The following is a 12,613-nucleotide window of genomic DNA, read 5'->3' as shown; positions in this document are numbered from 1 at the left end:
ATGAACAGTGTGTATGAATACACGAGATATACACAGTAGCCTGTGAGCAGTATGAACAGTATGAACAGTGTGTATGAATACACTAGATATACACAGCAGCCTGTGAGCAGTATGAGCAGTGTGTATGAATATGCTAAGATATATAAAGTATGAAAACGGTAAGCAGTGCAAGTATAGTATAACATATATAGATATTAATTTCATTGTGGAACAATGATGAAAGATGTGAATGGAAGTGAAACTGACTCAAAACAACAACACACTTTTGCCGAGCCAATGGAGAGTTTCATCACCAGCACGGGGTAAAACCCACCAATGAGCGCTCAGCTCGAGATACCAGCGAGTCGTTTCCCATCAAGCATTTCGCTCTTCTGCAGCTCGTGGAGAGAAACTGCTCCGCCTCGCTCTCCAGGCTGCCGGCGTCTTTGTCCCGCGAGATTTCAACGTCTCATGTAGTCGAGCCTCCAGAGCAAGTCGAGCCTCCAGAGCAAGTCGAGCCTCCAGAGCAAGTCGAGCCTCCAGAGCAAGTCGGACAAAATGACTAACCATCATGCAACGCACTAGCAAGACGGCGGTCGCAATTGCGCAGGTCTGCGTTGGTCTCGCTCATCTCAAACGAGCCTACTGAGAGACACTGAGGGACACTCTGAGGGACACACTGAGGGACACACTCTGAGGGACACTGAGAGACACACGGAGGGACACACTGAGGGACACGCTGAGGGACACGCTGAGGGACACACTGAGAGACACACTGAGGGACACTCTGAGAGACACACTGAGGGACACACTGAGAGACACACTGAGGGACACACGGAGAGACACACTGAGGGACACACTGAGGGACATACTGAGGGACACACTGAGGGACACTCTGAGAGACACACTGAGAGACACACTGAGGGACACACTGAGAGACACACTGAGGGACATACTGAGAGGCACACACTGAGGGACACTCTGAGGGACACACTGAGGGACACACTGAGAGGGACACACTGAGGGACACACTGAGGGACACTGAGGGACACACTGAGAGACACACTGAGAGACACACTGAGGGACACACGGAGAGACACACTGAGAGACACACTGAGGGACACACTGAGGGACACACGGAGAGACACACTGAGGGACACACTGAGGGACATACGGAGAGACACACTGAGGGACACACTGAGAGACACTCTGAGAGACACACGGAGGGACACTCTGAGGGACACTCTGAGAGACACACGGAGGGACACACGGAGAGACACACTGAGAGACACACTGAGGGACACACTGAGGGACACTCTGAGGGACACTCTGAGAGACACACGGAGGGACACACTGAGGGACACACGGAGAGACACACTGAGGGACACACTGAGGGACATACGGAGAGACACACTGAGGGACACACTGAGAGACACTCTGAGAGACACACGGAGGGACATACGGAGAGACACACTGAGGGACACACTGAGGGACACACTGAGGGACACACGGAGAGACACACGGAGGGACACTCTGAGAGACACACGGAGAGACACACTGAGGGACACACTGAGGGACACACTGAGGGACATACGGAGAGACACACGGAGGGACACTCTGAGAGACACACGGAGGGACACACGGAGAGACACACTGAGGGACACACTGAGAGAGACACTGAGGGACATACTGAGGGACACTCTGAGGGACACTCTGAGGGACACTCTGAGGGACACTCTGAGGGAAACTCTGAGAGACACACTGAGGGACACACTGAGGAACACACTGAGGGACACTCTGAGGGACACTCTGAGGGACACTCTGAGGGACACTCTGAGGGACACTCTGAGAGACACACTGAGGGACACACTGAGGAACACACTGAGGGACACTCTGAGGGACACTCTGAGGGACACTCTGAGGGACACTCTGAGGGACACACTGAGGAACACACTGAGGGACACTCTGAGGGACACTCTGAGGGACACACTGAGGGACACTCTGAGGGACACTCTGAGAGACACACTGAGGGACACTCTGAGGGAAACTCTGAGAGACACTCTGAGGGACACTCTGAGGGACACACTGAGGGACACACTGAGGGACACTCTGAGGGACACTCTGAGGGACACTCTGAGGGACACTCTGAGGGACACTCTGAGGGAAACTCTGAGAGACACTCTGAGGGACACTCTGAGGGACACACTGAGGGACACACTGAGGAACACTCTGAGGGACACTCTGAGAGACACTCTGAGGGACACTCTGAGAGACACACTGAGGGACACTCTGAGAGACACACTGAGAGACACACTGAGGGACACTCATCCAAGTTTCAAGATAGCATTGGAATCTAGATGTGCCACAACGATTTATTAACGATAGTGAATTGTCTCATCATAAGCTTGTCCTCCTGAGGTTAAAGTACACGCAGTAATGCTGGTTAGAAGATGTTGAACATTTGGACACTAAGGAACTTCCAGGCGTGCATACATTTAAAAATGTTGATTCATTCGTTCTTAAAATACAGAAACACAAGCTCATCATTACAGCCTAACTGCCGGCTAGGACTAATAAGTAACCATCTGTTTACACTCTTAAACTCTGATGCTAGTCTTACTGGCCTGGGCCCATCTCAGGATGAGTGTTCTGTTGTAACGGCTTGACTCTCTTCTCTCTGCAGGGTATGATCTATGTGGGCTCCTCAGAGGGGGTGGTGAGGGTTCCAACAGCAAACTGCTCCTTCTACTGGACCTGTCCTCAGTGTGTCCTGGCCCGGGACCCCTTCTGTGGCTGGGACCCGGCCAGCAGGGCCTGTGTGGGGGCCTCCAACAGCCAGGCCAGTCTGTGAGTGCCAAGATACTTTCAATGTCATGTTGGAAGGGGGGGATTATGATGATTTATGATACTGTGCTTTTTAATAAAGAACGTCTTAAGGCTACATATTGCATTAAATGTCATTGTACACACTAGTAACAACAATATGTTTAAATCAGTCTCTGTCCCACTATGACCATGTGACTGTTCTCCGTCCTCAGAGGCCAGGATGTAGACAGAGGGAATGTTGAAGAGGCGTGCAACAGTGTTTCATTCTCACACAGAGCCCGGTTCAGTCCAAACAAACTGCCTGCAGGTGAGTCACTTGTTTGAGTCTATGGCAGGTTAAACACTATATAAAACATTATTCATAGAAAATCTACATTTCCCATTAGATTATTCTGATTATCCCACGAAGGCTGGTAGTTTATTGATATCTGGTGACGCTGTGAAGAGAATATGGAGGGTCTTGGTGTTTTGTGGGATTTGCTCAAGCCCCCAGGAAAGGGGGACTAAAGCTATTTTTTGTGGGGTGGCCAAACGGCAGTACTACAACTTCCGTGTCAGTTTGTGACGTCACTGGGCCAAAAAAGAGTTTCCCATTGACTTACATTGGGAAAGAGACAACATTTTATTTAGGAAAATCTAATGCAATGCCTGAACACTGTTATAGCCCTTATTAAAATAAATTGGACTTAAAAGTTGTAAAACGCTGGCGGCTATGTGGGAACAAAGAGGCAAATCACACACACATTATCTGGGAATGTGATAAACTAAATACTTAACGAGAAAATGTGCATGCTGCTATCAGACACATTCTGGGTTATTCAATACCCAAGGACTGAAAAATGTTATACCTTTTGAAATACAAATGATTGTGTGTTTGATAATGATAGATACTTATCTAAGATGCTGTAAATGCAAGCAAGAAAGCAATAACAAGAAACTGGTCTAAGGCTGAGCCCCCTACTAAACAGCATGGATATTATAAGCTAGGTATATATATTGGAAACAATTACTTAACACCTTGGAGTTAGAGAAAATATTTTGGTTAGTAAATAGAAGAAATAGATATTTTACGACAAATGTCTAAGGCAAACCTTAAGATTTATATTCCCTCCATTCATTTGGCTGAGCTGAGATCGATGGATCGGAGGCGGGGCTTAAGGGAAACTCAAGTGCACATGCTCTATGGAGCCACATACGTGAGTCACTCAGGTCATTTTGGCTGCATGGCCACTGAGCACCTTACATAGGATTAAACAGGGCCCCGCCTTTCAACAGCCTGAGTATTCTGCCCCCCCCCCCCCCCCCCCCCTGGTCCTCAGGTGAGCTGGTGTCGGTGTCTCTGAACGAGGTGGGTGCGTCTGCAGTGTCCCGCAGCGTCCCTGCTGTCCCAGCAGCTGTGGGAGCGTCCCAACAGCCGGCTGACCCCAGACCTGTACCTGATCCTGGGGGACGGCAGCCTGAGCTTTGTGGCCACCCCTGCCACGCTGGGCCCCTACCTCTGCCTGTCCACGGAGAACGGCTACCAGCAGACTGTGGTCATCTACCACGTCAAGCAGGGGAGCGGCCCTGTGGCTCAGACCCCCAGCAGCCACAGCTGGCCCCAGAACCCCCCCATCCCCACCACAGAGGCAGGGGCCCGGCTGCGTCCCTCTGCGGGGCCCGAGAGAACAGAAACAAGTCGAATAGAGACTGAGCCGACACCCACCAGCAGGAACGTGTCCCTGTGGGCGGAGGAGCCTAAAGAGGCGGAGCTCTGGGACAGGGGCCCCCTGCAGGCGGCGCAGGGCCCCTGCTACCTGAAGGAGCTGGTGGTGGTGTCTGTGCTGCTGGTGCTGAGCCTGAGTCTGCTCATCACCATGCTGCTGTACGTCTTCAGACAGCGCTGCCGGAGCCGGACAGCCCCCCAGGCGGGGCCCCCCAGCAGAGACTCTGACAGAAGGACCCCTGTGGAGCAGGAGGGCCTCCAGGGGGGCCAGGTTCTGAGCAAACGTAACGGACAGGGCCGTGGCTTCGCTTGTAACGGGGCCCTCACAGGATCTAACGGACATTTGCCCAACACCCCCATCTGAGCAGTGTTACATCAGAGGTGGGGGGGGGGCGTCAGGTACCAGATCTGTTTGCACAGCCAATGACACGGTACAAATACTGCCGACTCATCCTGATAGGTTGGATCTGGGTCAATAGGATGACAGAAACTCTGTGGTACTTCAGACTGTTACACAGGAATATGCTGTGTGTTCATACACAGAAAGGTGCTGCTGGCCCTTTAAATGTTTTAGGGACCACTCAGTGTTTGATGCAAGGAAAGTGACCACTACGGATACTAATGTTTTTTATGGGCTAATTGCATTTTCAAGAATAAATTCAAAACACACATGAACAGAATATTAGGACATGCTTCTCAGCTGATTTGCTTTGCCAAACACATTTTGGAGCCTGGGTTAGCTCCAGTGAGTCAGTATTGTTTCATCGCTACGTGGTCCGGGTCATATACTCTTTTTATGTGTTGTGTAGAACAGAGGTCAGGCCTGTAGCTTGTTGATGTGTGTGTGTGTTTGTGAGATGGTGTAACGCATCATGTGAACGTGCCTTGGCTACAGATGAGCTGTCGGTCCACTCTACACTGACTTCCTGTGCGTCATACACACCATTTGGATACAACATCAGTAAACATGCAGCTATGATATGCTATCACTCAGATTTTGATGAACTCCAATAAAGAAGTTACATCTGGATTTCTGACTTCACCTGATTTCTGAGGTACAGAGAAACCTGAGGTGCTTTAGATTGCCTTTGTCCCCTGGCTCCCAGACACTGCTCTGCAGTCAGTGAGGAGGGTCAAGAAGAATCATGAAGGAGGAGCGGGTGAGTTGGTCCCTGAAGGCCCCACAGCTTTTTTCTAGAACAAATACAAAAATAAACAAAACTGTTCCTTTCTACAACCTTTTTGTTGAAGCCATGAACCACTCCTTCCCAATTTAGCATCACATTTGACATGGGGTGATTTTATCCTTATCCAATCTACTCTAGTTTGTAAAAGTGAATTACAGTAAATGACTTCTTACTTACAATACGAAATTATTCCGTGATGGCGGGGCCAGTAAAAGATCATTTGAAATATGTTCTCATTTATTCAAATATTGTGTGTAACAGATCTCTTGATTATCGGAACATCTATAATCAAGTGTTCTGGCATAGTTTGGCATATTTAAAGCCCAATGATGTGTCCTGAGGTCCAACGACAGCCAACGGCGCATTTATGTTCTGAAGCATAAAGAACTTCCATTGGGTAGCCAATAAACCACATTTCCTTTGTTTTAGTTCTGAGATTAAAGTCAGAATTCTGAGAACATAGTGTTTTAATAATGTATTATTTGTTGGCAAAGAATTTAAGATCTTTTAAGACTCCTTAAGTCCTTCCCATTTCAGACATGTGAAAGCAGATAAACAGAGAGAGGAAAGACAACAGGTCTTTCAACCACTTGTTGTGTTCTTTTATTGTTCACTGTCTATTTATCCTTTTAGGAATGTGCCATGAGGGACATTTGTGAAACATAGGAATCCTGGCTCTTTAAAGGCAGGGTACCATGTGAAAACAAATAGTCACCAAACATCCCCCCCCCCCCCCCCTCTCCTACTCATCTGACAGACAGCTGCTGAAAATGGGAGAAAGAAGAAAACTAAGAAGAAATGTGTGATCTGTACAGCAGTCCTTAAAGAGACTAAACTAGGACAACATGAGGAGCAGAGAAATCCTACATTTTCAGACTGATCCATTACAAATATGTAATCAATGTCACCCGGCCAGAGCAACTCTTTCTCAGAGGAATGGGTGCTGCATAATATTACTAAAGGAGGTACAAGGACATGAGGTAATCACTAGAAATGATGATGTGAAAAGAACCATCTTCAGAGTAGGGCTGTGTAGTGTTTAGGAGTACTGCTTCCACATACACATCATGAAGGGATGAAGTATTGAGATGCTTTATTCACTTAGTGTGTGAGACAGCAGCTCCCTGCAGGATCACTGATTGACCTTCCTGTGTCCTCAGGTCACATTCGACACATTCCTAACAGGGTTTGGAGGGTTACTTTCAAAATGTAATCTGTTACAATAACCAATTACATGTCAGAAATGTTATCATTAACCTTATCAGAGTAACAACATATAAAAGTAACCTGATTGATTTCCGTTACTTTGCAAACAAGGTCATATAAATAACAATTTTGAAAAATTGGACTTTACTCTATGTAACAATGTAACCTTAGAAAAGAAGAAACCAATATATTTCATATTAAGAAATGTAGTAACAGTATTAGTTTACAAATGCTGTTCACGCTTAATACATTCATCAAAAGCATAGACTACTTTACAATTTCCAGAAAACCCAAAATTGGTAAATGACTGAATGAGGACTAAAAGAGTCAAAAAAAGCCTCTTTTTTTACAGCAGGAACAAAGTGCAATAAATAAACGGAGCTTTCTATGGTGCACACTATACCAGAATATCAAAATAACAATAATATGTTAGCATAGCTAACTAGTTATCAAGGTGCTGCTTGGTGATTTAGCGTATGCTCCCATTTTAGCATTAGGATACTTGTGCAATAAAAGAATAATCCCAATATTAACAAACTTTATTAGCACCTTTCAAACTGAGTTCCACAGTGCTTTCACAGGAGAGCAGAACACATGCAATACATGCAGAAAATGAAATGAACTAAAAACCAGCAACCAAACAAGTAATAAATCACAGAGATCAGAGCCGACTAAAATAATGAAACACAAATCACATGAAATCAATTCTTTAAAAAGTGTGGTCTAAAAAGTGATTTAAAGAGCAGACAGACAGTAACAGACTAACACACATGTGTGAGTTGAGTTTTTATGCTATAATGATATGTAAAATTCATGTAACTAAAATGTGTCAGACATATTTAAAAAAGAAAAGAACATTTTTGTATTCTGCTATCATTAGTGTGAATGTTGTGCAACAGCCTATTGTTTTCTGTCTGATGGAGACTGCATACTGACTTCAACATGTTCCACATCTTTTTTACATTATTGGTGACACATGGTTTTAGTTAAAAAGTTTGCAGTCAAAATATTCTGCTGCTTTCCCAAGCCTTTTTACTTTCTTTTCTCTTCTTAATACACATTCATTCACTACTACTTACATCTAATATGTAACTCCTTCAGCCTATTTTCAGCTGCAGAAACCATTCAACTATTACATTATTCAGCTATTTCAGGACATTGAGGCTATACATTAAACCTTTTCTTTTAAATATTAAGCTTCTTCACTATTTTTCCTACTCTTCCAGTTTAACATTTCACTTTCAAGTTTTCAACAAAGTCATTGCAATGCATTTGAGCTGTAACAATTTGATTCAAATCATTTCACTTTTCTGCATTTCTCCGCTAAGTTCAGCAACACACATTCTTGGTTTTTGTAGCTACAAGCAGCATCTAATCAGAGCAGACATGCCCACAGACAGACAGACAGACTTGCATGTAATATCTTTATTTAACTCCTTCAGCCTAATTCCAGCTGCAGGAACCATTCAAATATCAAATTATTCAGCCTTTTCAACACATGATGGGAAACTTTCAAATGTTTCCAAATATGTTATACTTTTTAAAATATTCAGCTTTTTAAAGTCTTTTTTTTAACATGGAAGTCATTGCAATGCATTTGAGCTGTAACAATTTGATTCAAATCATTTCACTTTTCTGCATTTCTCTGCTAAGTTCAGCAACACACTGACTTGGTCTCTGTAGCTAAAAGCAGCTACCATTCAGCTAATAACATATTCAGCTTTTTCTGCATTTTCAGCTCAATTCAGCCACAAATGTTCAGTTTACAGCATTCACACGCATTTTCTGCAGGAAATGCATTTTCTAGTTAGAATTGTGTTTAGGAAACTAACCACCTAGATGGAATTAATAAAGTAAAATAAATGAAAGAGCTTAAATCCTGTAGAGTTGTTCTTAGTTGTGAAGTTCAAATGTTTCCCTTTTCAAGATGAGAGTATGGATGTGTTAAGGTTTACATGTTATATGTGAGGTCAGAGTGTGAGAAGTTGTTCTGTCTCTACACACTCCCTGCAGTTTAACCACAGAAAACCTGCCGGTGTTTTGGCGCCACCTCATGGACTCGTGATGTCATCTTGAATACTTGTCTGGTCTTTACCTGAGACTGACAGCTGGGGTATGTAATACAGCACCCTCACATCTTACCATTGGAAGATTCTGGGAAGAATGTTTTGGGGTATTGTCACGTTGGTAATCTGCAGAGGTGGGAGAAGTACTCAGGTCTTGTACTTCAGTAAAAGTAGAAGTACTCATGTCTTGTACTTCAGTAAAAGTAGAAGTACTCAGGTCTTGTACTTCAGTAAAAGTAGAAGTACTCAGGTCTTGTACTTGAGTAAAAGTAGAAGTACCAGAGTGTAGGAATACTACTTTCTAGTAAAAGTCATTGCAAATGTTCCTCAAGTAAAAGTAGAAAAGTATCATCATCAAAATATAGTTAAAGTAGCGACAGTAAAAGTAGTCATTGAGCAGATTGGTCCATTTCAGAATAATATATATGATATGTTTTATAATGATTGATCATGAAAGTGTTCTCAAAGCTGGTAAAGGTGCAGCTAGTTTGAATGACTTTGTATACTACAGGGTAGCTTGTGAATTTACTCCAGGTGGAACTAAAGTCTGATTTAACACTTGATTATATTTCACATCATTCATCCACATCTGTAAAGTAACTAAAGGTATTAAATACATGTAGTGGAGGAAAAGTACACCATTTACCTCTGAACTGTAGAGGAGTAGAAGTACACAGTAGCACAAAAATGGGAGTACTCTAAATTGTACTAAAGTACAGTACTGGAGTAAATGTACTTAGTTACTTTACACCTCTGGTAATGTGTTCTATGTGAGGTCACAGTTTGAGATGCTGTTTTAGATACATTTCTCTCTGCAGCTTTAACTCAGAAGGACTCAGAAGAGTTCCACAGCATATACGTTTAATAGCTCCTGTATGTTTTCATAGATTTGACTTTTGTCTTTATCCCTCAGCATCTGTAGGCACTTCACTTAAAAGTAAAGGGAGACATTTCCAAAGAGTTTTGCATATACATTTCATATATTTTCAGCATGCTTGATTAAAATACCTTGCTTCGAATGAGATGCTAAAGGCTGAAACTCAGCGGCATATAAATCTGTATGGTTATTTTTAAGATATCATTCCATATATTTGAATTTCTTAGGGATAATTGTATTCATAATTCTGTATTATTATTATACTGTATGCATGTTTTGGGGTAATGTCACATTGGTCTCAAATATTTTCTTGTTCCTCCCCCTCACTCTAAATTCCATTCACTGTGGCTTTATTGTCTATTCATTATTTAAGGTCTGGCTATTTCCAGATGTAGCCTGTCCTCTTCTCCCTCTTCTCCCTCTTCTCCCTCTCTCCCTCTCTCCCTCTCTCCCTCTCTCCCTCTGTGTGTGTGTGTGTGTGTGTGTGTGTGTGTGTGTGTGTGTGTGTGTGTGTGTGTGTGTGTGTGTGTGTGTGTGTGTGTGTGTGTGTGTGTGTGTGTGTGTGTGTGTGTGTGTGTGTGTGTGGTGTGTGTGTGTGTGTGTGTGTGTGTGTGTGTGTGTGTGTGTGTGTGTGTGTGTGTGTGTGTGTGTGTGTGTGTGTGTGTGTGTGTGTGTGTGTGTGTGTGTGTGTGTGTGTGTGTGTGTGTGTGTGTGTGTGGCCGTAACACTGGCGTTATAGATGTTCGCCTAGGGCGCCAGATCTGGGGGGCGCTGCGCTGGTAGCTCTGGGAGGGAAAAAACTTTTTTGACCGTTGGCGCTCATCCTAATTTTTGGCCTTGATGTAACAACATTCATAATTAAGTAAAGGTAACACCCTTTTCACCCCGGTTACACGTTTCATTTGCCCTGTACGATGGGCACTGTAAGTGATGAAAGTGGGGGATGTTGGCTTATCAGGCGCCCGCAGCTCACAGCCAAAATGCGAGTGAGCGAGGGAGAGAGAGAGAGGGCGCACCGGTACCGGCGCTGTTGTTATTAGAATTTGGTGCTAGCTGCTCTAACGGATATAAGAAGTAGATGTTTCTACAACCAGGGTGGAGAGAGCTCTCCTGTTGGACTGAGAGGCTGATAACTACAGCTCAGTGAGGTAAAGGACTCTGAGTGTTCAGATAGTTCACTTTAGTCTAAGTTATCTCAGTGGGTCTCAAACGGTTTGGTCACCATTTATGTAAACACATATTTCCAAGGCACTCCTTTATAATTATTGGGATAAACAGGTTTGAAATCATTCCAATGTATACTATAGGACAGTAAACCAAAAACATCGTTTAAAACTGGAGAGATAACCAAAAATGCATAAATAAATGTTAACTAGGTAAAATAAGATATGAATGAACAACAAAAATAAAATACGTTATATTTATTTGTTATTGGCTATGGTAGGTTATTGGTTATGTTCACATACTTATTTGATTATTAAAATGTAAACTGATCTTTTTCATATGGGTGTTTAGAGTTGTACCCCCTAGATCTAGTCTCTAGTAATTCTGCTCAAAGTGCACCAGATTGAAGCATTTTACTTTAAAGGTCCCATGTCATGGCCATTTCCACTGATCATAATTCCATTGTTGAGGTCTACTAGAATAGATTTATATTGTGCATTTTTCCAAACTCACATTGGTTTCTCATACAGCATCTCTGTAAACTACGTGTATTCACTGAATTTCACTCTGCCTTTAACGGCTCGTTGTAGCTCCAATAGCTCCAGCCCCCACCCTCCCTGTGAGCACAGTGTGCTCTGATTGGTCGAGACGTTGTGAATCGCGCTGAGCTCCGTGGAGGTGTTGTTTCCTTGTTTAGCATACACAGCCAAACACAGCCAAACTCATCCTGAGCACACACAAAGTCACAGCCGAAGTAAAAACAATAAGTGTGGCTTGATATTGAGTAAGAAAAAGGTTGATAAACGCTGTGAGAATGGGTCTGCAGAGAGAATTGTTATCAGCCTGCAGCCAGGGAGGAGAAATCAGCTGAGCTGCCTGCTCCCTGCACACAGATGTGTGTGTGAGGAAGTCCGTGGATCGGTCAATTTGGACCAATCAGCGGGGGCTTAACGTAACGGCTCCGCGGACGTAACGTAACGGCTCCACGGATTGGTCCATTTTGTTCCGGGTACGGCTTGACATCATGCCGTACCCGGAAGAATCAAATGGACAATGACGTATCTCCAACGAGGCGTTTTGGGGAGGTATTTTCTGTGTTAGAGTTTTACTCGCTACAGGGTGTACTTTGAGGGTTTGTGACTCTGCACACCGTTTACATGCATAAAAACCTTCATAACACACAAGGGGACGGGTCATAACCAGAAAAGCATGACATGTCTCCTTTAAAATGTTCAAACATTTCTTCCCGGGGGAACATACCCCCGGACCCCCCTAGAGGATGTGACGTCCATCCCCCATTATTGCGTATTCCTTGGATACTCTATTGATCTTTAGCTTTTCTATTGTACGATTCTCTGGCTGGGGGGGGGGCGCTGCCAGCTAAAATCTCGCCTAGGGCTGCAAATTGTGTGTGTGTGTGTGTGTGTGTGTGTGTGTGTGTGTGTGTGTGTGTGTGTGTGTGTGTGTGTGTGTGTGTGTGTGTGTGTGTGTGTGTGTGTGTGTGTGTGTGTGTGTGTGTGTGTGTGTGTGTGTGTGTGTGTGTGTGTGTGTGTGTGTGTGTGTGTGTGTGTGTGTGTGTGTGTGTGTGTGTGTGTGTGTGTGT

The 12,613-nt window shown here is 44.3% G+C and overlaps 1 protein-coding gene across 1 annotated transcript in view; it reads left to right on the top strand.

The window, feature by feature from the left end:
• sema4ab (sema domain, immunoglobulin domain (Ig), transmembrane domain (TM) and short cytoplasmic domain, (semaphorin) 4Ab) overlaps positions 1-5,540 on the top strand; it is a 47,538-nt gene extending 41,998 nt beyond the window's left edge. Inside the window, 4 exon segments of the mRNA XM_034126252.1 lie at positions 2,663-2,826; positions 3,018-3,112; positions 4,125-4,156; positions 4,158-5,540. Of these exon segments, the coding sequence (XP_033982143.1) occupies positions 2,663-2,826; positions 3,018-3,112; positions 4,125-4,156; positions 4,158-4,874 (1,008 nt within the window). The 3' untranslated portion in view covers positions 4,875-5,540.
• The last annotated feature ends 7,073 nt before the right edge of the window (positions 5,541-12,613 follow it).

This window comes from Trematomus bernacchii, unplaced genomic scaffold (assembly GCF_902827165.1).
Source record: "Trematomus bernacchii unplaced genomic scaffold, fTreBer1.1, whole genome shotgun sequence".
Classification (NCBI taxonomy): Eukaryota; Metazoa; Chordata; class Actinopteri; order Perciformes; family Nototheniidae; genus Trematomus; species Trematomus bernacchii.
This window is presented reverse-complemented; position numbering and strand designations above follow the sequence as displayed.